At 41.9% G+C, this 27157-nt stretch overlaps 1 protein-coding gene across 8 annotated transcripts in view; it reads left to right on the top strand.

The window, feature by feature from the left end:
* The window catches only part of RIMS2 (regulating synaptic membrane exocytosis 2), a 418309-nt gene extending 412624 nt beyond the window's left edge, over positions 1–5685 (top strand). For all 8 annotated transcript variants that reach the window (XM_012723001.1, XM_012722998.1, XM_012722997.1 and 5 more), the window contains 4 exons: positions 428–540; positions 851–952; positions 2281–2420; positions 2809–5685. In XM_012723001.1, the coding sequence (XP_012578455.1) occupies positions 428–540; positions 851–952; positions 2281–2420; positions 2809–3027 (574 nt within the window). In that variant the 3' untranslated portion in view covers positions 3028–5685. The remainder of the gene's footprint in view (positions 1–427; positions 541–850; positions 953–2280; positions 2421–2808) is intronic.
* The last annotated feature ends 21472 nt before the right edge of the window (positions 5686–27157 follow it).

Here is a 27157-nt window from a genome sequence, read left to right as displayed (position 1 = left end):
GGAAGAATAACGGCATGTTTGTGTTTTTCTGGGAATGAGGAGTTTATCTAGAAATCCAGTTAAATAACACATTCCATCTCCTAGCTTGACTGAAAGGCTTGAATATGATACCGCCTGTCATGGATTAAGTGCTCTGTAGGTACCACCAAGTGTTGTTGAGAGAAATCACAGCCCCTGCCTCCCAGAGCAGGGAAAAGAAAGACCCAGATAGAATTTCCAGTCCAGTGTGGACAAGATTTTCTGGCTGCAGGCATGTGCTGCTGGAGAATAAGGAAGGAGAACTGTGGAGCTGGGCTGTGGTTTTGGAGCCTAATGAGTAGAAGTGGCAAGAAGTGGTACCAGCCGCTGCTCCTGTCCAGGGAGGACTTGAGTTACCAAAAGTAAACAGGGGTTGAAGGTTTAATCCCATGTGTTATTTTGCTTTTAGTCTGATTTTTCCTGGTGTCCGCTTGGCCTCTGATAGCCAATTCAGTGATTTCCTGGATGGCCTTGGCCCGGCCCAGCTAGTTGGGCGCCAGACTCTGGCTACACCGGCAATGGGTAAGAATTTCTCACTTGGTTTCATTATTTTTCCTTGAGATTAAAATTCACATTCTCTGAACCTCATAGAATCTTTCATAACAGTACTAGCAAGAATGAATAGCTTAAATTTTTAACAATCAAAAATCTTCAATTTTTTTTTATTTTAAGTATATGCTTTTGAAAGTAAAATAGCATTGATGAAATCTTAAATCTGAGTTTCGGAAAATATATGGGACATGATAAAATGATGTTAAACCAAGATCTTTGCTGTAATCATTTTTCTCACTACATTTGTATGTTAAGTAAGGCCTATTTGTTTCACCCCCAGGTGACATTCAAGTAGGAATGATGGACAAAAAGGGACAGTTGGAAGTTGAAATCATTCGGGCCCGTGGCCTTGTTGTAAAACCAGGTTCCAAGACACTGCCAGGTAAAAACAGAAGATTCATCTACTATTGCTCGTAATTCACACTTTCAACTCGAAGAACAGTTGCGATTAGATGCTAAAAATTTTGCCTGGGTAATCAATGACACTAATGAGTCAGTTAGCTATAATAGTTCAGTGTGTGTCCTGAGCAAGCTTTCAAGGAAGACTTCTGGTGAGGTAGAAGTTGTTAGAGAACTTATCAGAATAGAAACTAGTATAAAAGAACTACCACAGTTAGATCACTCATTTGTACAATGTATACATAAGCTCTTTTTCTTGCTAGGTAGCATTTTGTGTTCTTCTCTAATTTATCCAGGGGTTCAGAATTCTTCTTCAGAAACCAGAGAGCCCTGAAATTAGAATAAAAATGTTCTCAGGGCACTAAAGTAATATAAGCCTATGATTGCTAGACTTTCTAATTATAAGACTTCTACTTCCTATAGTATACAAAGAGAGGAGGGAACTATGATAAATTTTTATCACAACATCACATGTTTTAGGTTGAAATGTTATTGTAATTTAAAGTGTTTCGAACTGTGGAAATTACCACATACGCCAGGTGCATTGTGCAGAGGTGTCTAGAACATCAGACCTAACCTATACAACAATTACTAAGGATTTGGAAGCTTGGTCTCTTGCCTCAGCACCTCCCTGACTGAATTCTAATTTTAAATCTCTTAACTTCTCTATCCTTGCAGAAATACTGCATTATAATACATAATAGCTATTGTACAAGCCTGCAGTGGTGATTAAAGCAATTGAGTTTCTTAAGGTCTTGGAGCTAGTCAACCCACAGTGCTAGAAAGAATATAATTCACACAGGCATAAAAATACTTTTATAAAGTACCTGTCGGATAAATTTCAAGCCATGAGATTCATAATTCAATGTCTGTCCCTGGGTAATTTGAACATAGTGCATCAAACCCACACCACCAACAACAAAAAAGCCCTTTTGAGTTGTAAACATGATTTGTAGGGATGAGCATATCAAACAATAGAGTTTTCTTTCTATGTAAGCATAGGTTTTGGTAAGTATTGATAAATGACAGCTCAAGTATAACTTCTCCCAAATATTTCTAGAGAACAGAAGCATTATGCTTTGTTTAGTACAGTGTACAAATGTAAATAAAACAGTCAATGGTAAAATAGTAACTGTGGTCTAAAACTACCTCATGACTGGTAGTTATCTGCTGTTTATCTAATGATTTTGACACGACTCAGAAAGGCTAGTGACAGATGGCTGACTCACTCTTGCCATCTAAGGTTAAGCTGTTGCAGGTGTGACATGTGACTGGGTATTGCACTTAGCATTTAATGTTTTCTTCCCTAAGCACCATACGTAAAGGTGTACCTACTCGATAATGGAGTCTGCATAGCCAAAAAGAAAACAAAGGTGGCGAGAAAAACGCTGGAACCTCTTTACCAGCAGCTGTTATCCTTTGAAGAGAGTCCCCACGGAAAAGTTTTACAGGTATTTACTGAATTATTTATCCCATATGGAAGATAGTATTTTCTTGTTGCCAAACCTTACACCCAGCTTTTTTTTTTTTTTTTTTTTGCCACATTCTTTTTTGTGATTCTGAGATTCTTTGGAAACCTTCCCAGGAAGTGGCCAGTGCTGTAAAACTATCAACACTAATGTTTCCTTTAAAGTGGATCTCCCTGGGCCGTTTGTGATCCTGACCCCCAGCCCCATGCGGTTTTCCCCTAATGCCTTAATGTACCTTTAGATTCTAATAGTAACAGAAAGTTATATTTCACTTGATGTTTGGTGTCAGCACCTTAACTGAATGTGTTTGTTTACAGCGTTCATGCCTGTGATTATACTGACATTACTCTCCTTTTTACTTTGCCTACAGATCATCGTCTGGGGAGATTATGGCCGCATGGATCACAAATCCTTCATGGGCGTAGCCCAGATACTCTTAGATGAACTGGAACTCTCCAATATGGTGATTGGATGGTTCAAACTTTTCCCCCCTTCCTCCCTAGTAGATCCAACGTTGGCCCCTCTTACAAGAAGAGCTTCCCAATCATCTCTGGAAAGTTCCACCGGACCTTCTTACTCTCGTTCATAGCAGCTGTAAAACTGTTGTTCATAGCAACCAGCGTTACAAAAAAACAAAAAACAAAAAACAAAACCCACAGGTCGCAAACCCTGGTAACACTGCATGCTTAATGTTGTGTCTTCTGGGCCTGTTTCTAGGGATACAAAGCGATCCTGTGTTCTCAGAGGAAGTTGCACACATTGTGCCCTACAGAAGGCCCTCAGGTGAAAGAGCAGAGCTATGAAGAACTATCAGGTCTGGAGTTCAGTTGTACTCAAGTTTTGGTCCAATCTGAAGCCATGGATTAATCTCAAAGAATCAGTCAGTTTCATGCAACAAAAGCCCTTTTCAATGGCACCTTTATATTTTTATCGTTCCTTTTTTCTTCATTTCTCTGATCCCAAAGCCCTGTTATGCCACAGAAATGGAGCTATACCGCCACTAAGCCATGTAACAAGTCAAGGAGTGAAGTTCTGGGAAGCATCAGGTCAAAAGCAAGAGACCAAAGATGTGGTCTGGGCCAAGAGGTCAGCCCTCCTCTGGATGATGGCCAGGAGCGACCCCCTGAGTGACCAGCAGCGACTTCGAGCTCCAGCAGGCATGTCACTCATTAGTGCCAGGATGTGTTGGATGCTGAAAGACACAATTCTGTGGCTATACTGTACTGAATGAAATTCAAGAAACTTTTTTTGCATGGACACAGATTAGCTGAATACTTAAATTATTTTCTTGGGGCTGCAACTTGCAAAAAAAAATAATAAAATAAAATAAAAATCAGCCATTTTCAACAATTTATATTATTTTTAAAATTAACTTTCACTAGTGCATGGTTTTAAAAAGGGGAGAGAATGCAACAGGGTGATACAAAGACACATCATGTTTATTCTTTAAACTAACCATGGTCTGTGTTTTGGCAGACATTACAGATGAAAATACTTTCTAGAAGATACGTAAAATTCTCTTTATGTGACAAATAAGTATAATATATTCTGTTTATTTCCATGTTAAATATACAAAACTGATGAAGTTCAATATGTACACATTGTACACGTCTTCTTCAATATCTCAATTTTTGTCTCCCCCCTCTTTTAACCTTTTATTTTCTTTCTCCCTACCGGAGTGAACGTTAAACTAAAAAGTAACAAATTTAGACCCCATACTTGAGTCAGAACTGTGGAAGCTTCTGAATTTATGAATTTCTCAAGGGAAAAAAAAAATTAAGAGCTTTCTTTATTTCAAGCATGTTGGAAAGGATTTTGCAACATGGCTTGGGAGTACATTAAAGCCAGTCAGCATGTGTTTGATAAAGAAGATATTTGAACTTTTGCAATTTATTGTATAGTGCATGGTAATTTTATTTTCACCATCAAAGTTCAGTTTTAAAGGAAAAGCCCTAAAATCATGTGGACATTGTAATGTCCAAAAAATTTATTTTTAGCACCAGCATTTATTCATACAGTGGTCGAAGTATTATTTCTAGAAGGTTTTAGGTTCTATTTTTTAATCAATTAAAACAGTTTCTTTAGCCAATTTCCATTTACTGTGTGACTAGAAAACAATGCTAAAATTTTGGAGCTCTGAAACACAGGGCTGTTTATTAATTCATTTTTCTGTAGCAAAATTCAATTTTTCACAAATTATATTTCTAAAGAATATAGTAAACATAAATTTGCAACAGATCATTTTGAAGCTCCAATTTTTAGGTGACTCCAAGAAAGTCAGTTTGCCTGTTACTAGTTCTTTGATGCCATCACCCAAAACCCACATGTATTCCCCATGTCAAATCCCTCCCTGCCTTTGGCTTTACAGACACTTATTACCATGGGGTGGTGCTGCAAGGCCAAATTTCTTTTGAGTTCTCCCATTTAGAAGAAAACTCACTGGTTAGTGTAATAAACCAGCCACACACTCTGATTCTTTACGTACATGTTGTTACCACATTCTTACAGGTTGATTTTATTTCTGCATACCGTTTGTTTAAGTCAGGGCCATGCACAAAAATTGCATTCTGTTTTGTTTTTGATTGTGTTGTTTTCCACTTGAAGTTCAGTGCTGATCGTTAAAAACTATCATGCTTGATATGGTGCAAAAGTTAAAATGAGTATCACTAAAAATGCCTTCTCTTTATGTGGTGCAATATGAAATACACCGAGACTGTGTCTTGACGTTCTGCGATCTCTGATGGACCCAGGTAAAGTTATTAGAAGAGTGAATAAAACTTTATTAAAATAATTTAGACACTTGTGTACCAGCAACAAATTGACTTCCTAGACCTATCCTGTCTTTACTCTCCCTTAGAATAAACGTTTACCATTTTCCTGATACTAAGATGCCGTCACATAATCTTTTGTGCATATTCCTATATAAATTATTTCTAATTTTAATAAGAAGGACATGACTGTATGGAATATTTGTACATACTTGTCATTATGCAGTATTTATTTAAAGTTGGTGTGTTTTTTTTTCACATGTCTGCACCTCAACTTGTGGTTTAGTCATGTAAATAGCACTATTCCAGAGACCACTGCTGCCCTGTACATAGTATGTTTTAAAAGTAAAGGGAATTCCAGTTGGGGGAAAAAAGAGGGGCAGATTAGTCCTGTAATGAACACCAACAATGTAAATCAATTTCATTCTGGTGATGGTATTTAACACTTTAAATAAAACATTTTCTTTACAGACATCGTATGCTTGACTTTCTCTGATTTCTATTTACTCCAAAGGTCCCAGGCTCATTACATGAATTCACACATTACATAAAAGCAGCAAATTCATCTTTTTCTACCTCTCAGTAACAGGAGCAGATTGCTGGTCGTAGCAAATAACCTGCAATAGAGCCTGTCTTTAACGTGACAAAGGATTTCTGCTCATCGTTAAAAGTTGCTGCTCTAAGAAAAGGTGGTTTTCTGGATGGAGGAGCTTTCTGATGAGATGATTCAGCAGCTCACAGATTTGTTGAGTGAGACAAGTGAGATTTCTGAGTCATTGTGGCCTCTATCAATAGCAGAGTCCCAGAGAATCAGGCACAGGCTCTGCCAGTTCCCGCATGAAGGTGGTAAATGTGGCAATGGGCATTATTTCTGATTAGTTCGCTCTCGGGGGGGGGGCAGTGGGGGTTCATTAGGAGATCTGTGAGGCAACCTGGCATACCACAGTTTATCTAGGGACTGGCTCGTATCATATGAGTGAATGGGCCAGGGGGTTTCTCCATATCCTTGTGAGGCAGCCCCTCAAGCTGGCAGAAAGAGCCTTAGCAGAGTTCCAACAGGAGTCCTCCGGGGTTCTAAATGGAAGAACTAGCTTGGGTTAATTAAAAATCCAACTAAAATGCATACCTAGTACTCTTTCCATTTCTTCCATTTCCAAATTCCAGCCCCATTCCCCACTCCTGTTCTTCACTATTCAATATACACTGTCTTCCCCAGTGAGGTATTTTTTTGCTGTTTATACACTCAGGTTATTAAAGTCTCCTTGCCTTTCTTATAGGCCTTGCTTATAGCCCTCTCTTGAAAGCCCTTAAGAAAAAAAAAAAAAAAAAAGATCTGTTAGTCCCTCCTTGCAACTTCCAGCTTGGGGCTTGGGACTGAACTCCTCCTGAGCAGTTCCTAACCCTAATATGGCTACCACCTACAGCAACACCCTCACTTTTCCAGGGCCTTCAGATGCCAAAACTCCACAAGCAACAATAAGGAACATGGCCATCCCCTTTGGAAGGACTGTGAGAGAATGGGTGGAGAAATCGTCAGAACTGTCTGCCTGTACTGACTTAACCTTTAACATTCTGTGCACATAAAAATCGTGTGTTCAACAGGTCTGTCTCCAATCCTCAGCTCCCGATACATCAGCGTCCTGCTGGCATCTGTGGACAGAGTAAATAAATGCACACACCCTCCTTTGGTTTGTGAACAATGTATTGAAAAGTGATATGCAAGAAGATATTTAAAAACAATCTTTGTGACTCTCCCATATGGTCCAGATATTGAATTTCTCTGGCATTCACTACTTGACCCAGGAAATCAGGAATTTGAATTAGATCCTTTTCTATTATTAAATCAGCACTTTGACTAATGTGCAAGCCCCTTTCATGGGAGACATGTCTATTTTTTTCTTTTCTATATCCTCAGTACCAAGAGAGATGCATGACGTACAGATTTTCAATAAATATCTGCCAAATTAATGAATATTTATGTAGTCCTTGCTATTTTGGAGAGACTATTCTAGGCATTTTAGTTAACAAAACAAGCACGGCCCTGTCCTCGTGGATCTTTTGTTCTACTAAGGAAGACACATAGTGGATAAAAATTAGACGTGTGAAAACTCCTAAAGAGAAGACCCCCAGATGAAAACTCCTAAAGAGAAGAGCATCCAGCTAAACATTTTCATTCTGTCAAGAGAGGTTGGTGTCTTAAAAGGAAAAAAAGGATTTAGCAGGAAATGACAGCAATGAGAGGTAGGAGTGAGGTAAAAAATATTCCGGGCAAAGAGAACAGTAGATTAGAAATTGAGCGGAGTGGACTGAGACTGTGCCACTCTTACAGTCGAGGCTTTAATAACCGCAAGTACATAGAATGCACTTGTGAGTGAATCAATAAACCATGGAATACTGATCCCTGCAATGCTGGTTATTTCAGGAACCACTGAGTTATGTTGAAAAGCTAGTTTCCATTCAAATATGATATGAGATCATTTTGTAAGTGAAATATTGATAAGGGCTCATCTTCTAGAAGGTTATATTTGACATGGTCCTCAGAAGGACTCTGAGAACTGTGTCACTAATTTCAGGTAAGTTTTGAACATAATCCCATACTAGCACACCACCTAGTTCAGGATGGCACCTCAGAGGTGGCATGGGAACCATCATGGGTGAATATCCCTTTCAACTAGTCTCAGATTACTGTCATCGTCATGAAAAATTCCTGAATTCTGGAATTTCTGTTTAATGCTTGCATGTGATTGGACTCTAGTGTTCTTAATACCTTTGAGTACCACTTGCTATTACGGTGTTCAGGGAAAAGGACCATTTTGTTTAACACACTTCCTGATCTATCCATATTACCCTCCATCCCGACTCCAGCTGATGGTTGCATCAGGAGTGCAGACTCACAAGCTGGGTCATTCTGTACTGTCGCTTGTGGAAATGTTTTATTTTTGGTTTGGTTTGTCTTGTTGCCAAAGAGGCTGTCCATCTCCTGTGACAGAAACTTTTAGGCAGGTTAAAGAGGTAGGACTGACAACAACTGTTTTCTGATATATGATGAGAGCTGAATTAAGGCAGAAGAATGTCAGTAAGCCAAGCAGAGGTGGGACTGAAGAGGCCTGCAGCTTTTGTGTTCTTGTTTCCTTTATGAGTGAAACTCAACTGTATCCTTACTCTTCCAAGAGATTGACACATTCTAGTTGTAGTTGGATCCCTGCTACTTGAAGTCAGGAGTCCCCATTAACACATTTGGCCAAAAACACATCTGATGGATTGTAGCATCTTGAAGAAGTCCTTGAAGTTACCTAGGACAATGTCATGGTATTAAAGGAAGCTCGAAGAACTGGTCATCCAACTTTTACACAGCCAAATAAAGTCTGCAATGCAGTCCTTTCCATAGTCTGTAACCGTTAGAATCTTCTTCCTAACACTTAGCCCAACTCTCTCTTCCACTATTTTCATTGGACTAGCACTACTATCTAGAATTATAAAGCAAAAATTTTCCTCTTTCAGGTATGAGTCCTTCAAATGAACTATCTCACTTCAATTTTTTGAAAGCAGAATAGTAAGTTGGTTCAAAGTACCTGTTCTAGTCATAAATGCCTGAATTCAAATATATGCTCACTAGCCATGTAACCTTGAATGGACCATACATAAATACCCAAAAGTAATATGTCTGGGTCATATGATATTTCTATTCTTCATATTTTGAAGAATCTCCACGCTTTTTCAATCTGGTGGCACCATCTTGTGTGCCCACCCCCAGTGTACAAAGTTTCAAACTCTCCACATTCTTGCCAACACATGCTTATTTCTTATCCTTTTGATAATAGCCATCCCTATAGGTGTGATGTGATTTCTCATTTGTTTTTGATTTGTGGGCTCGTTTTTGTTTTTTTAATTATACACTATGGACTAGTTCCTGGCTATGCTACTTACTCAGTGTTAACTCTTGACAATGGCATTTATATTCTCTGAGTCTCACTCCCCACATCTGCAAAACAGAGATAATGAAACTACCAGTTCATTTGGCTGTCCTGGGGGATTAAGGGAAAGAATGTATATAAAAGGTAGATAGCATTCCCAGCACCATGTATATTATAAAGTAAGTGTTCACAAATGCCAACTATTGAGAGCATAAGAACTGATAACAATGTCTAGAAAACCATTTTATTCTTTGGCTGTCTCATCTAAGGAAATCCTTATGAAATCCTCCTATGGCAGCAAATAGTTGCTTCTGTAGTTTAGGACCAACCCGGGCATCCACTGCTAGATTGGAAGGTAATTCTGCTGCGTGCTGTATAGCAGACATTGTCTAATCTTGAGTGAACGCACCCCATAAGGTCAGCAATTCTCTGTCCATGGCTGCATAAAGATCCTAGTAAGGAATCTCAAGCAGCAAGGCTGCTCAGGGCCTTCTCAGAAGGGAACAGCTAGTTTGACCGAGCTGGACCATCAACCAAAAGTTAGGTCCTTAAAATATGCTGGCAAAGTACACTCTATAGGGACTGACTCTGTGTGCTGCAGTCAGGAGGAAAGGAAGTCTCAGCTTCTGGAAGATAGCATGGCGTGAGGGCAGGACAGCCTCAGGCTCTGCAAAGGCAGATGCTTGAGTTCCTTATCACAGAGCTTCTCTGCTTGTTTCCTAAGCCAGAAACCGGTCTGCTCTGGGTCTCACCTACCGAAGCAACACCCCATCACTGGTCTGGCTGGTGGGCTGCCGAGAAAAGGCTTCTTTGATGGTGACTGCAGGACAGCAGGAGCCCTGCAGCCTGCAATGGGGCCTTGGCGATGTGGTGATGTCCCTAAATCCAGAAACACTGAGGCTTTGGGCCCAAGTGGGAGTGACCACCAGCACCGCAGCAAGAAGCTGAGTCTGCCTGAAGAAGCTGAGTCCGCCTGACTTTCAGCAGCCGATTTAGCCAATCTCAGGCTCCTGCTGGGAAATTATGGACATTGTAGGAAAAGGTATGTGTTACTTATTTCATCCTTGATTTGTTGCAGCCAAGAACATCTTGGGCAAACACCTAGGAAGCTTTTATAAGTTACTTTTGACTGAGTTAAAAAAAAAAAAAATCCCAACCAAACAAAAAAACTCCAGGCCTCTGCTGGGATGGAAGGGAGCAGGTAATCAGATGGGAGGTTGACTCATTCTGGAGGTCCTGACCTGCTACAAGTACTGAGTACTCAACTGTGATAATCCAGTCCAACTTTAGCTGCAAAATTGGCACCTACAGACAGGGAGAAAAATAATCCAAGCCTGCAGAACCAAAAATCTAGTTCTTTGGGGTTTTTTCAGAAAGGAGAAGCACTTGAAACATAGTCTCAAGACAGAATCATTTAGAAAATAGACACTTAAAAACAGTACATATGCAGGAATCACTCTACCTCCAGTGGACTGCAAAGGGCCTCCCCAAAAATGACTGGAATGTATATACTGAAGTCTGTGTCAGCTGCTAGAAAGAGTACAGGAGTTAGAGCATAAAGAAGGATTAGTTAGTTTTCCTTAGCAAGGATGCCTAAAGGAAATGAGCTTTTCTGTTCATTGCTGACTTACTCTGTCTCATCTCTAGATAGAGGCACATAATGACCACTACAAAGGATTTGGGGTGTTTAGATGACAAAATAAACTATCCTATCCAACACAGCCCAGTATACATAGTAACTACTCAACCAGTCATTTTTAGTATCAAATAGGAATTGTATTCAGTCATAGGAAACTTCAGTAAAAGGAACTTAAAAACAGAGCCTTACATTTTCTTCAAGCTTGATTTCCCGCTGTTCAGCTCCCGCTGAAAAGCCTCCTTTCTAGGGGAGAATAAAGGATTGAGGGAAGAGCGAACATCACCTGTCAGGTGGGGAGCTACCTTTAAAATTCAGGAACTCTTGCCCAAGATATCTAGTCTTAAAGGGAGGACTGTTTCACACCATGAAGTCTGATGCTAGCTGTCAGCTCTTTAGATGTTATTTCTCATATTGAGGAAGATCTTGTTTATCCTTAATTCCTTGGGCGATTTTGTCATGGATGGCAGTTAAGTTTTGTCAAATGCTATTGAAAGGTTTGCATGGTATTTCTCCTACACTCTGTGGATATCATGAATTGCAGTGATGTTCCATGGTTAAACCATCTGAAATTAAAAAAACAAACAATCTAATGGTTATGTCTTGTGTGCTTTATGTGTCGCTAGATTCAAAGTGATAATATTTTGCTGAGGATCTCTGCATCTATATTTATGGCCTTTAACATTCTTTCTCTGTAATGTGCTTGTCAAATTGGTATCTGGATTATGATGCCCTCATAAAAAGCTGATTGCAGAGTATTTCTTTCCTATTTTCTGAATGAACTTGTATAAAACTGGTGTTACTTTGTTCCAAAATATTTGATAGAATTCACCAATGTAGCCATCTAGATCTGGAATCTTCTTTGTAGGAAAAGTTCGACTATAAATTAGTCTAATAAATAAAAGGCTATTCAAAAGCTGTCCTGTTTTTAGAATTTTGTTAATTTTACACAGTTTGTCAATTTTTTTTTGTTAAAAGCATATTTATAATATTTGTGTCATCCTTTTAATACTGAGGAATTTAACATAAGGACCCCTTCATTTACTCTTTTTTATTTTTTAAGATTTATTTATTCATACAGAACTGGGGTACAGGCCAGAGATGCGGAGGGTGAGAGGATTCACCAGAGACAGAGTGGGGAGCAGAACAGGCAGATCGATGAAATACACTGCTGAGGGAAGCAGCGGGCAGGCAAGTAGAGGTCTGCCTCGCCATGTGGATCTCCTCCAGGGCAGGCGGGAATCGAACTCATGCAGAAGTGGCTTAAGCTTCCCAGTGCAGTGCTTTAACCCGCTGTGCCACCAGGGAGGGCCCCCTTCATTTACTCTTAATGTTGATAATTTTCCCTTTATTGAATAGTCTTGCTATCGGTTTGTCAAATTTAACCTTCAATACACTACTTCTTGGGTTTATTATAACTATTTTTGTTTTCTATTTCATTGATTTCTGCTCTTTATTGTTTTAAAATAAAATTATTTGCTATGAGTTTAATTTGTTCTTTGCCTAGATTCTTTTGTTTTTTTTAAGATTATTTATACATAAAGAACTGAAGTACAGGCCAGAGGTGCAGGGGTGGTGAGAGGATTCACCAGAGACAGAGTGGGGAGCAGAACAGGCAAATCGATGAAGTACACTGCTGAGAGGAGCAGTGGGAGAGACAGGAGAGGTCTCCGTGTGGGTCACCTCCAGGGCTGGGGATGGAACTCACACTGAAGCTTACAGCTGGCTTGCAATGGTGAGTAGTAACCCACTGTGCCACCAGGGAACGCCCTCTTTGTCTAGATTCTTAAGTTAGAAGCTTAGATCATTGATTTAAAGACTTTCTCCTTTGGTGACATGCTTCTAAGATGTGCTCTTATGACTTTGAGGCATACGCAGTATTGTAAACCAATATAACCTCAATAAAAATACTTTGAAAAACTCTCCACTTATTATTTTTACATTTTCTTAAATAAAACAGTCCTCAATGTAGCAAGTACAAAATCTCTTACTACGTGTGTTTGTATATATTATTCTATATACAGTTAAACCTTTATTATTTTCTAATATAGTTCTTATAGCTTTCCTTCTAAACATTGCTTCGGCTACATCTCACAAATGTTAACATATTTCATTATCATTCAGCTGAAATGTCTAATCATGACAGTGATTGTTCATTGGATCTAAGAGCTATTTAGGAGTAGATGAATCCCAAATACCTGTGAACTTTCTAGGTATCTTGATATTGATTCCTCTTTTAATTCTATTTGACCAGAAAACAAACTGAAAATTTTCCTCTTTTTTGATATTTGTCAGGACATTTTTTTATTGCATATTGTGTATCTTAGTGTACATTCCCAGTGCACTTGAAAAAAACATTCTGCAGCTGTTGGTGTGGTGTGAGCATCCTATAAATATTAATGAGATCAAACCAGTTGATATTATTGTTAAAGTATCCTATACCCTTATTGATTGTCTTATTACCTCTCAGTGTCTATCAGGCACTGAGAGGTAATAAAATCTTCAACTACATCCAGTTGTGCCAATTTCTCCCTTTAATTCTACCAGTTTCTTTCCCTTCATGTGTTTGGAAACTCTGCAGTTAATTGTATTGTATATGATTGTTATATCTTATTGATGAATTAAACTGCTTGTCATTATGCAATACCCTTTTATCACGGTAATATTCCGTATCTGGGACTTTATATTAATATATTGAAATCCCAGTCTTCTTAAGTTTATGGTTTCCACCTTCAACTTACCTGTCCTAGTTTACTTAAATGTATATCTGTCTTTTAAGTAGCATACAGGTTAGTTGTTGTTTTTTAAATCTAGTGTGTTAGATCTAGTCTGCCATTTAGTTATAATGTTTCCTTGTGATGTAGTTTAATTGTAATGTTTAATTCATTCACATTTATTATTATTAATATGTTCAGGCTTAAGTGTAACATGTTGGTATTCATCTCTAAGTTTTATTATTTACATTTGTTTCCTCTTCTTTTCCTGTCTTAGATTAATGTATTTGTTAATATTCCATTCTAAGTCCCTTGTTTTTGCATTAATTTCCTCTTATGGCTGCTTATAGATAGAGAACGCATGAATCCTTAATGAGTATATTTCATTACATTAAATTTTGCAAATTTACTTAAAATGTCAGAACCTATAATAGCAAAAATCTATTTATTCTAGCTATTCCTTTTGCCATTGCTGTTGGCTATTTTCTCTATAAGTAAAAAACAAAATACCAAGTGCAATGTTTACATGTTTGTTTTAAGTAATCAATTGCTTTCAAAAACATTAATTAGAGATAAAACTTATGCTTTCATGTTTTCCAAAAATATTTATTAATCTGGTTCTCTCATTCCTTTCTGTAGATCAGGTTTATATCTAGCATAATTTCTTTTTGCCTGAAGAATTTCTCTTAGCATTTCTTTTAATATAGTTTTGCTGTCAAAAATTCTCTAGGCTTTTGTTGTTCCGAAAATGTCTTTTTTCAAGATAAACTCTTGCCATTTGTGACAGCATGGATGGAACTGGAGGAGATTAGGCTAAGTAAAATAATCAGAAGGAAAAAGACAAAAACTGTATTATTATACTCCCTGTGGAATATGGAGGGGGGAAAGGAACCAACAAAACTAATCAGAACAAACCCTAGAAATGTGATTGCAGCATAGAGTGAGAGTGAAGTGTGTGTGTGAGGGGGGGAGGGGACACAAAGGAGTCATGAGGCCAGATGGGTCAGACCCTTTCTGGTCATACTGGGTAATGGATTTACATGGTTTTCTTAATAGATGGTAGAGGGCAGTGGCTCTCAAACTTGGCTGAGCCAGAATCACCAGGAAGACTTTGGTAAGATATGCGTGTCTGGGCCTCGTACTCAGAGTTTCTGATTTGGTAGATCTGAAAAAGGGCTCAAGAATTGGCATTTTCAAATGTCTAAGCGACAGTGGTGCTGTTGGCTTGGAGACTACCTTTGAAGAAGCACTGAGGTGGAGAGTTCTAAGAGCAAGTTCATGTTTATGTTTGTTTGTGTTTATGCTTCCCACCCTTAGCGAGTGACTAGATCTGTGGTTACTTATTACTTCATAAAATTTCATCATCCAGGGTTAGATGATTCGTTTTGGGAGTTAATATCCAAGAGCAAATGATGGTTGTAAAGGAAACATTTCATTAGCAATGACGTCTCTTTTTTCCTGGAAGAAACGATAGGAGGGAGATTTGAGGGTTTCCAGTAACTTCTTAGTACTTACTGTGCTATGAATAAACGGTCCTAAGTATGCATTTGGGCTTTGGTGGTATTTTTTTTAATATACTGTATGGGGAAAAGTTAATGATGGCAAATTACAGATGTTTCCAATAGTTAGGTGGTAATTATCACCAGCATACCTCTCTAAATGAAGTGAAATCTTATAATCCAGTGATGGCCCATATTTTATTAGCTGCAAGACTAAGCAACAGCAACGAGAATGGTTGCCCAGGCTTGATCCATCTCTTTGTTTTGTCAGAATGTGAAGTCCTCACATGAATTCTCTTTGCTGAATCATACATTTTTCTGTGAATTGAGGTCTTACCCTGATGCTCCTTCACTCAACTTATGTTTATAGAAAAACAAGAGTTAGGAACAATGTTCTATGGACAGTTGAGATGTGGTGACTTCAGAAAGGTGGAGCATTGAAAGTGGCTGCAGAATATTGACTGTGGGGAAAAGGGAAGGAAACAAGTTGGTTGCTTGAGGTACCAGCAAAACTGAAGCTGCTCTGCCAAATGAAATCTGATAGTTTTTTTTCCAATCGTTCACTCAGCAAATATCAAGCATTTGTTCTTGCCAAACGCTGTTTTAAGAGCTGTGAGAGTGAACAAGGTAAGTTTTCTGTTCACAAGGAGCTTATCGTCAAGCAGAAATGGACACACAATGGACAAGGGACCAAAGAAATGAATGAGGAAAAGATAATTTCCAATTGGTGTATATTTAGTTTTGATAACATGAAATAAGTAACGTTAGTTCTACATTTCCTTCGGAAAGAAAGTGACCAAGTTAGCAGAGTGTGGGTATTTGTTCGAGAATGGCCTTGTTAGCGGGCCTGACTCTCGAGGGACAAGAAACATCAGGCCAAATATTTGGAGCTAGAGTGTTCTGTGGTAGAAATGATGATGAAAAGAGTAAATTCTCAGGAAAAGTGGGATTCAAAGGAAAATTAAAAATGGTCTAGCATATATGCCTCTAAATGTGTGAGTTTGTGTCTGAATATGATATTGTGTCTTAAATGATAATTGTAGAAGGCATTTGTTACCCAATACACAGGATTCCTTAGTTCAGAAGCATAAGCTTTCTCCTTTCGGTGACTGGACCACAGATTGCTTCTGCTTTTTTGGGAAAGATCACTGTAGGATAGAGATCTGCTGAGGTAGACGATTTTCTCAGTATTTTATATCGTGCAGATGATTTTGTTAAAGGTTTTGAACCAGCCCTCACTGGCTTACCATGAATGCCTTTTATACTTGCAATTTCCTAGTTCTGCAATTTGTAGAACTTTGTCAAACACTGTATAAGGTCAACCTTCCTTATATGTCACTGCTGATGCATGGGTGTTGTTGCTGTTTATAAGAAAAGCTTAAACAAACCTCTGCCAAATTTTAGGAGCAGCCTGTGGCCTGAGGAGAAGGGAGCAATCATCATTACAGCCAGTAGGGTCTGAATCAAATTGCCTCTAGGAAAGAGTACATATTTTTTTTTTAATTTGGGATAATGTGCTAAGAGATTAATTTGTATAACCTCACTTCCATTTATTCACATTTTTTATTGCCCTTCTCCACTATACATGAGGTCCATAAAAGCAGGAATATCTATTTTGAGCCTTAATATATCCCCAGTTCCCAGAACAGTGCCCCAAAGACCAAGGAACTGAAAGTTGTGGATTTCTGGCATGAAGGAGTTTTCTCCAAGGCTGGAGAAGGCAGCCAAGTTGCTGAGTGAATGTGAGGGCTGTCAAAGCCTTTTTCTGTTCATCCTCAAAAGCCCTATTCTGACAGTCAGAGAAAAGAGTGTGTTCCCAGAAGCCATTTCTTTGGGGTGCTGTTTTGGGGAGGGGGGAATACATTCAGGCACAAAATAAATCTCCCTGCCTTCATGGAGCTTATACTATCTATAGAGCAGAGACAGGCAATAAAAATATGGGAATAAATGGGAAGACAGGGACGTGGAGAGAACACTTCCCTGAGATGGTTGAGCCCTACAGGTAGAGACAGGAATGTCTTACCAGATGCTGAGGAACAAGAGCCTCTGCTGGTTCAGTATCACTCTTACCTTCTTACCAGCACAAATTTTAAAATTCAAAAAAATATCTGACACAGCCAAGAATGTGACTATGGAACTACGCAACTTTACTGCACTAAAAGTGGGCTTTGATACGGAGGGCTCTCAGCCACCCAGAGGAGTGGGGTGGCCACGAGGTGGCCACGGTTTAAGGGAGGGTTCAATCGGAAGCTGGTGGTGGCTAGTGTGGCCTGGGGGAAACAGGCAGGGAAGGAACAGGATCTGGGAGCTATGGAGACCTCACCCCCTATTCCCCGCCCCAAGCACACAGGGCGTGCAGCAATGGGGTGCGCAAGACCTCAGCTCAGTGGAACAAGGTTAGTGGCAGGGAAACGAGTCCCTGTTGGGATTTCAGCATGGCATTTCCCCTGGCCTTGGCTTTGTGTTAATATGCCAGCATTTGGGGAAATACTGGGCCAGGAGAATGAGGGTGGCAAATTCTGCTTTCTGTGCATGTGCCAGGGCAGGACAACTGGCTCCTGGCAGAGCACAGCAGTAGTGCAGAAAGGTGAGGCCTGAGAACCAGGTCTCACAGCCAGCCATGTTTAGTTCATACCTCCCAGTCAGCCCCAACTTTCCAATAAGAAGGAAGGGAAAACCAAGAGGATAGGATGCCAGAAGTCACTCCACTAATTGTAATTCAAAACAAACAAAAATTGGGAATAGCTATTTTGAAAAGGACACCTTTCCCACCCTTTGCAGGACTGGGAGTGGGGATGGGGAGCGTCAAAAGCACATTTTTCAAAAAGATTTACTTAAGCATTCGGACCTGGGGTACAGGCCAGAGATGCAGGGACGGTGAGAGGGTTCACCGAAGTGGGAAGCAAAACAGGCAGATCGACGAAGTACACTGCTGAGGGGAGCAGCGGGTGGGTCAGGAGAGGTCACCTCCGGGGCCGGGATCGAACTGGCACTGAAGCAGCTCCAGCAACCTTGCAGCGCTGCGTCCTAACCCGTTGCGCCAGCAGGGAGGGTCCAAACACACTTTTCAAGAGAGAAAAAGTCCATTTTCCACAGACGCTCCTTGGCCCATCACCCTGACCCTAGGAGGAAGAAGGGATGGATGAGATTCTCCGCCTTTCGGCTTCTGCCTGAGTAGAGAACACAGAAGGGCAAGGGAAGAGCCCCAGCGAATATGGGGTGCCGAGTCAAGAGGAAGCCAGGGGCCCCTTCTTTTGTCTTCAGTATCTTTGCTTTGTCCCTTCAGGGCTGAGTCTATGGTCAGTTTAAGCTGGGTCACTCCTGTTGGGGTGGGAAGCCCGCTGCTGCTGGTGACTCAGAGAGTCCCAGGGAGCGCTCAGGGCTCAGGCCAGCCTGCTGCGGGCCTCTTCTGCAGGGTGAGCACAGTGTGTACTCACGGAGCTGACGCCCTGTGACAGATGGATTCCGGGCGCAGCACCTCACGCTCCACTGCTCGCTCCCGCAGAGATGAGAGTCATCAGGGAGGTTGCTCCTGGAGAATTTCCACAGGTCTGAAGAGTCACAAGGCCCTGGGAGCACTGGAAAACCGATGAATGAAGGAGATCGGCATCATGTGTGCAGCTCTTCAGTTCCTTCCCAGGCAGTCTGAGCTAACATGTGAGAACAGAGAAAATCGGTTCTATTAAATGTTGATCCTCCGGGCGAAGAAGCTGGAGCCTCTCTCCACTTCCAGCTCTCCAAGTCCTTGAGGCTGCTCTGTCCTGCCTCCAGGGAAAGCGCTGATGTTTGGTAACTATGAAAACTTTGCCTTCGCTCAGCTCCAAAGCTGTCTGGTATTTCATTCCGTCCAGCTAACATTCATTAACCCTTCACCTAGTTTTCGGCACATCAAAGCCCGTGGCACCAACCTACCCTGTTGGGGACACGGCGGGGAAACAGGCTCTCTTTTCACACTCACAGGGCAGTCACACGCACTGTTGAGACGACCCAGCTGCAAGTGTATTTACAAGTTCATTCTATACACAGCTGTGGATACACATTCATGCATAAACCGGTTATTCCACAAGAAGCCGTCTCTGTCTTTATATATATAATCCGCGTATCTTGATAAAATGAAAATATCCTGCTTCATTCTTGTGAGCCTGCTCGCAGGAGTTGGGGCCCTCCCTGGTGGCGCAGTGGGTTAGGACATAGCATTGCAAGGTAGCGGCAGCCGCTTCAGTGCGAGTTCGGTCCCTGGCCCCGGAGGTGACCCACATGGCGTGGCAGACCTCTCCTGGCCCTCCCGCTGCTCCCCTCAGCAGTGTACTTCACCAGTCGGCCTATTCTGCTCCCCACTTTGTCTCTGGTGAATCCTCTCACCACCCCTGCCCCTCTGGCTTGTACCCCAGTTCTGTATGCACAAATACATAAATCTTTTTTAAAAAATTAAAAAGTAAAAGGTGTTGGACAGATACGAATTTCTCATGTTAATATGGTAATATGAATTAATATTATAAGATTAAATGTAGTTTTATATTTTTAGTGCTGTATTGGTTAATCGAAGATACATTATACCATATGGAAGTTGAGAAAGTAGGGAAGAGTGGGACAAATGTATGAACCCATACTTAAGTTTTGGTCTGGAACCCCTGAATTATCTTTAACCTGCTAGACTAAGTCATGAACTAGAATTTATTTCTTGTTTTGTCCAAGCATAGTAAATTGTAAGGCATTAATAATCCTTAAATTATTTTGTTGGTTATAGCTCATAATTTTGTGGTTAGTACTATTTTTGCCACATTTTCTTCACATGATTAAATTAAATCAGTATTTTATTTAAGGAAGCTCTGACAATTCCCAGGCTGCATAAAACAACTGACCCTGGTATGATGCAGAAAGTAGAGGTTCAGGGATACAGGGCATAATCAAAAATCCACTTAATAACGTTTGATTCCCCACAATTTAACAACTAATAGCCTGCTGTGCATAGTCTGTCCAGTAGCATAAGCAGACAATGAACAACTACTTTGAGGTTATGTGTATCTTATACTGTTTTCTTACAACAAAGAAGCTGGAGAAAAGAAAAGAAAAGCTATTTAAAAAATCATAAAGAAGAGGCAGTGCATTTATATTACTGTATCGATTCTGTGAATTTACAGCATCTGTTGATAAGAAAATCGGTATACATGTGTTTAAACCCGTATAGTTCTAGCATCACTACAAGGCCTTTGCAATGGAAAGGAAATGAATCTGAGGTTGTGGAGGGCTGCCATAGGGCACTCCAAAGGGTGTGTGTGGGTGGGAGGGGGGTGCCAGGAAGGGGAGAACAGCCAGTCCCCTGTGTTCATTGGTTTCCTTTGCACTTTTTGAAAATAACCCACCCTTTCTGCAGGCAGAACAGAACAGAATCCTGCTGCTGATCTCTGGGAAGTTGCAAGGTGACAATAACTAAATGTCTCTTCACAGGCAGCCAAATAGCCCAGATGAGACAACAAGGTATATTCAAAAAGTGAGAGAAAGGAAAGATAAACATATAAAATGATCAGCAGCCTGACAGCTGGCTTAGCAGCAACAACAGAGGTCAGAAAACATCCTCGAAATTCTGAGAAGAGAATGTTTATCTAGATTGGTCCTATTAACAGAACTGCTTCCCTGGAATAATATGGTCAAAATAAAGCTGCTTTACAGTAAACATAGAAAAAGTTGACCTCTGGTACCTCAGTAATGGAAGTTCTAAAAGCTGTTCTATAAAAACTAAAACTTTAAAAGTGGAAAAGTTGGCCCTCCCTGGTGGCGCAGCAGGTTAAAGCACTGCACTGAGAAGCTAAAGCCACTTCCACATGAGTTCGATTCCCGCCTGCCCCGGAGGTGACCACATGGCGTGGCAGACCTCTCCTGACCCGCCCGCTGCTCCCCTCAGCATTGTACTTTGTCAATCTACCTGTTCTGCTCCCCACGTTGTCTCTGGTGAAGCCTCTCACCGCCCCTGAGCCTCTGGCCTGTACCCCAGTTCTGTATGTACAAATAAAATAAATCATTTTAAAAAAATGGAAAAGTTTTGAATTGTCAAGGCAAAAAAAAACCTACCTTTACAGAGGTAATTAGATTATGAGGCCTTGGGGAGGGGAGCTGTCATAATCCTTATAAATAAGGGAATTTGGGCCCTCCCTGGTGGCGCAGTGGGTTAAAGCACAGCACTGAGAAGCTAAAGCCACTTCAGCATGAGTTCGATCCCCAGACCTCGAGGAGATCCACATGGCACAGCAGACCTCTCCAGACCCACCCACTGCTCCCCTCAGCCATGTACTTCTTCAGTGGGCCTGTTCTACTCCCCACTCTGTCTCTGTTGAATCCTCTCACTGCCCCTGCATCTCTGACCTGTACCGAGTTCTGTATGCACAAATAAATAAATCTTAAAACAAATAAATAAATAAAGGAATTTGACTGCACAGCATGAGTGTGCACCAGCAGAGGGTGTGAAGATAGAGAGGGTGGCTAACCAGAGAGCCTCAGAAGAAACCACACACGCTGACACTTTGGTCATGGGCTTCCAATTTCTAAAACCGTAAGAATGTACATTTCTGTTGTTAAAGCCACTGTGTCTGTGGTTTTGTTTTGGCAGCCTGAGCAGATGAACCCACTGCTGAAAGCTCTCCTTGATTGCACCTGGCAATCCCCTGGGCGCTGTCCCAGGTCTCGCTCCCTCCTGTCCCGCATGGGCTTTGCCACGTTAAAGACCATGTCATTGTCGCCTCAGGTAACTGGATGCGTTCACCCACATACTATGTAATAACCCCCTGATACTGAGCTCAGTCTGACCTCAGACCATTAAGGCAAAAAAAGATGTCATAATTCAGCTTACTTAACTGCTCTTTTAAGATTTGTTTTCCACAGATCACAGCTAAACTGTTAAGTTCTCCACAGATCATCTAGGCAAAATGACTAGAGAAGCATATGCTTGAACTTTGCCAAGTCAGTTCTAACCTTTCCCCCTTCCCACTAACCTCATAAAACCAATTTCCCTCACAAATCAGTCTTTGTGAGGTGTTTTTTTTTTTTTCTGAGATCTAAGAGATACAATCTAAACCCGTGTTCTTGCCAGTTGCCTTGAAATATAGTGCTTTCAAAGTCAATGTGCTGGGCCCTCCCTGGTGGCACAACACTATGATGCTGTCTGCAGCCTCTGCAGCAAGAGCTCAATCCCCAGCCAGGAACTGACCCACATGGAGCGGCTGATCTCTCCTGACCGGCCAGCTGCTTGCCTCAGCAGTGTACTTCAGTCAATCTGCCTGTTCTGCTCCCCAATCTGTCTCTGGTGAATCCTTTCACCCCCTGCTTCTCTGGCCTGTACCCCAGTTCTGCTTGCATAAATAAATCTTTAAAAAAAAAAAAAGTCAATGTGCCATAGTATTGGCCTCCATGCACCTCAAGCAGTGAGCCCTGGTGTGGTAACACCTGTGTCTGGAATGGTCTTTATTGCCATAACACCCGGCAGTGCAGGGGAGGGAAGAGAGGGAGAGATGGATTCCAGCAGCTGGTTTAAATCTATTCAAGAGCCAGAAAGTAGGAAAAAGGGATCAAGGTAACATCAGGCAGGTCCAGATCCCCAGTGAAAAGCTCTGTGGAGACATGGAATTCTTGATTATTCCTGTAGGTTTAGCTTGCTAACCTCACATCAGCTCTCTGGCTTTTCTTGACTTTCCCTCCTTGCACTTATGGAAACAGCTTCTTTCCTTGCTAGATACCTTGATGTGTCGCTATCCCTCTCCTTTGGACTCCCTACTTGTTACTGTTCTTTCCTACAGAGCAGTAGTTGAAGCTGCAAAGAGCCTTGTGAAGTTGAGCAACTCGCTGTTGTGGGCCCTGTGGCCACAGCTGTGGGTCAGATTATCTCAGGAGTTTATATTCATGTGCTCCGAGACTGAAGATACACAAGCAAGATGACGATCAGGGAGTGCTGTGCAGTAAATTGATGAGATGAGATTGCAACTGAGCAGGGAATGGCCTTAGATTGGGTGGCTTTTTGTGCAGTTTTTAAGGACAGGGAGCAGTTGATAATATCTGACCGGCCATACTTAGCAGGCTGTGAGAGCAGCAGATTCACCAGAGAACCGGAGTGCTGTCAGTTTGACCCTAAGTTACAAAAAAAGTAAATAAATTGGCTTATCTATACCTGGCAGAGTTTATAACCAGATATGATTAGAAAATAAATTAAAAGCTGCTCCCAGATCCCATTTCTTCTATTTAAAGGCTTCTTAGCCATTACACAGCTTTCATTTCAGGTCTTCGGTAGGGAACTGGGATGCTATCAAAGGCTGCTACCTAAGGAAACAAAACCCAGGAGATAATGTTTTCTCTGGCACCTCCTTCAGGTTCCAGCGCTGTGAGGATGTCTAAACGTGACTGTGATTGCCAAGCCAGGCACTGTCCCTTACACCCCAGCCCTAAGTCCAAGAAGCTATTTCAGGTGGGGTGCATGTTTGCCAAGAGACTGGGGGATCCAGGAGGATGCAGCACTCCAGATCTGGACACCCCAGCCCTAAGTCCAAGGAAGCTATTTCAGGTAGGGTGCATGTTTGCCAAGAGACTTGGGGGGCCAAAAGGATGTAGCACCCCAGGTCTGGAGAAGTGCCCTGTGGAGGCCAGGGTCACAACCTCCCAAAGGGAGTAGAGACCCAATAGGGAGCATGGGGTTGGGGGTGGCAAACGGTTGATGCCAGGAGCAGGGGGCACCCCCAGACCTCTCCCTACCCAAGGTGGCAGGAGCAAAAGTTTCACTATTATGTTCCATGTTCGTTCTAGGACAACATACAGACCTGCAGACCAGGAAGTAACTGCTTGGTCAAATGCAACTGTTGAGAACCCTGCCAGGATTCAAAAGAAAGCAGCCGTTTTTCTAACATCCCACCATAAATCCAAATCTTGTTTTCAACCCAAGCAAAATTGTGAGATAACTTGACATTTCGCATGCTTAAATTTAGAACAGATACCGAAATTGAATACGCACGTCACAAGCTGCTTCATTTAAGCGCACACACACACACACACACACACAGACTGTTTCACGTGATTTGTATCTTCAGAATGTGTCCTCTTTGCCAAGACTTTTAAATCTGAAGGTGGCTAATGAGTAAGATTGCCTGAATAAGGCCACCTGACGTCTTGTTCTGACTCTCACTTGGCAGACCAAAGGGGTCCCAGTGAACCCCTCTGTAGGCTCCCTTGGTGAGGTGGACACACACGCTGCCAGCCATTGTGCCATAATGCCACCCGATCACCGACAGTGGTCAGGACATGCCTTTGGGCTGATGTGAAGAGGGAGATTTGTGAGATGACCTCAGCATGTATGCCTAGCAGTATTATTAACAATAGCCCCCACTCACGAAGGACTTGCCAGGCGATGAGCTCCAAGAGAAGCATAATTTGCATACTTTAATACTCCTAATTCTCATCCAACTCTATGAGCTATCGCCATTTTAACAAGCGATCAGAAGCTTAGAAAGTTGGCGTAGCTTGTCCAAGCTCACACAGGTCGTAGTAGGGAGCCAAGATTAAAGGCAAGGCATCTGTGCAGACCCCCTGCGGCAGCCTTTAGGACCAGCTCTGAGATCCCGCCACCATCTCTGACCTGGAGGGATGAGAAGGGGCTGGAGGGAGTGTTTCTCACCCAGATCGCTCCTCAAAAACAAAAACGTTACCTCTTAGCATGAACAAGCTACAGTGTTATAAAGCTCCCTTTCCAGAAAATTCTTCTCTAGTAGAGAAGAAAAGAAACGCCAACATCTAAGTATGACAGTTGAAGTTAGAACATCTTGCCCCCTTTAAATTCAACCTTTTCCTCAATTTGGTGGAAAGACCTTTCGGTTTCATCTTAACTCTTGATCTGCCAGGCCACTGGTCCTGAAATAAGGTTTCTATCATCTAAGACCTGGATTTGAGTTTCTCAGGAGCAATGTCTGTTATCACACACTTTTTTTTTCGTATTTCCAAAATACTTTTAATTTTTTCTAAAACATTGCCTTTGCATACTCTACTTACACATGGGCAATGTTATTCCTGTGTGTACCTCATTTGCAATAGCCTCACTAACATTACATCATACATTTCTTTCTTTTTTTTTTTTAAAGATTTATTTATTTGTGCATACAGAACTGGGGTACAGGCCAGAAATGTGGAGGGTGAGAAGATACACCAGCAACAGAGTGGGGAGCAGAACAGGCCCACTGACAAAGTACACTGCTGAGGGGAGCAGCGGGGAGGGGGGGGTCAGGAGAGGTCTGTTGTGCCATATGGGTCACCTCCGGGGCATGCGGGGATCGGACTAATGCGGAAGTGGCTTAAGCTTTTTAATGCTGTGCCTTAACCCGCTGCGTCACCAGGGAGGGCAGACATCATACATTTCAAAGATGAGCTTCCTCACTTTTGATCGTCTCCCTTGCTGGGGGCACGGGTGCTGCCTGTAATTCCACAAGCAGACAGGGGGAGGTGGACTGGGGGATACACTGTTTGCTTTCCACAGGCAGGCAGGTGGGGATGGCGCAAGAGCTGTGTCCAGACCAGACAGAAACATTGGTAAGGAAGCAGTGGATCTTATCTATCCAAGCTGTCTTGGCTTCTCTGCTAAAAGTTGTTAGAATGAATTCACCTCACTGCTTGTGGGTGTTCTCATGGGTATGGTTTGTACTGACTGCACGAGTGCACACAGATTATCAGTAATTTCAGCGCCTCTGTCACCTAATTTAATCCAATCGATAAACAAGTACAAAGCAGGTGTCATGGGGAAAAGGAAAGGAAAGAGGCTGGGCATCATAGAGATTTGTGCGAACTGAATTCTGGAGACTTGCATTCAAATGAAATAACTATGTATGTGGAAAAGGATCAATAAATAAATGCAAGAAGCACAAGAAGAACTAGAGAAACTTTTTAATAATTTTTAAAATTTTTTCTTATATATTTATGCAGACAAGAACTGGGGTGTAGACCAGAGGTGTGGGGTTGGGAGTGAGAGGCTTCACCAGAGACAGAGCAGGGAGCAGAACAAGCCAACGGATGAAGTACACTGCTGAGGGGAGCAGTGGGCGGGTCAGGAGAGGTCTGCTGCACCATGTGGGTCACCTCCGGGGCGGGGATCAAACTCATGGAAGAGCAGCTGGTGATAGCTTGATAGTGCTGAGACTTTAACCCCTGTGCCACCAGGGAGGACCCTAGAGAATGGTTTCAATAACAATAGGATGTAACTGCTTTTCCTGAGCATCTCTTGGGTGCCCATTTGGATGCTAGATTCGCATCAGGAAATGTCAAGGTCACACTTGGAGAGGTGACAGAGTGACAGGTCTGAGTGTAGGTGCTGCATCCACACTGCCCACACAAGGAAGGTGCAGGACACTCACCCCTGGGAGGGTGAGACTCTTGCTAACTCATCAAGCAAAGTAGCTTAGCCGAGGAGCCGGCCCCAGGACCTGGGTTAGAGCCCTTTCTGTAGTGTCTCGCTTATGACTTAAGGAACATTGTGAAATAACGCTTCAGTTCCCTCAGTTTTCCAATTTTCATGCTACAAACCATCTCTTGTGAGTACAGGACAGGAAAAATATATGTGAAGGGTCCTCATTAACTCCTCGCTTATATAAATGCCACACAAACCAATGAAGTCTATTTTAACTGCTGGTGGATGTGAGAAAGAATGCTTCAAGGAGGTAGCAGAAAGTGGTATCAGATTTAATCTCTGTATCCTGCAAACAAGATCTTCATCTCATTCCCTGGACTGTGGCTCCTTTTCCTGCCAGTGTGCTCTGCTGGTGAGATCTTATGAACTCCCAGCAGAAATAATTTCACAGAACCTCAGGAATGAAGCTGCTCTTCATGGCATATAGAGCAAAGTGCAGTCTTCCCTCGTTTACTCCTGTAAATCACAGGCAATTGGCAGGGAGACTTACCACATCTATAGGTCAGAGTTCCTCTGAGTGTAGAAGGATATTCATGCCTCAGCTGTAACACCTTGCAGCTTGCCTCCTCTCATCCACAGCCCCCTGCCCCACCCCAGATCACTGCAGGAAGATTGCTACAGTGAATTGCTGAGACTCCAGAGCACCGTGAGACAGAACCCCTATATCGCCAGTCTCACTGCTTATGCCAGCAAGAGCCCTGTGGATGGGGCTGGCATGACCACATGTGTACATTGCTCTCTAGTTCCCTGGTCCCAGCGTCTC

This window comes from Condylura cristata, unplaced genomic scaffold, assembly GCF_000260355.1.
Source record: "Condylura cristata isolate star-nosed mole 26May11 unplaced genomic scaffold, ConCri1.0 scaffold00009, whole genome shotgun sequence".
NCBI lineage: Eukaryota > Metazoa > Chordata > Mammalia > Eulipotyphla > Talpidae > Condylura > Condylura cristata.
Note: the sequence above shows the minus strand (reverse complement) of the source record. Positions and strands in the feature narration are given on the sequence as shown.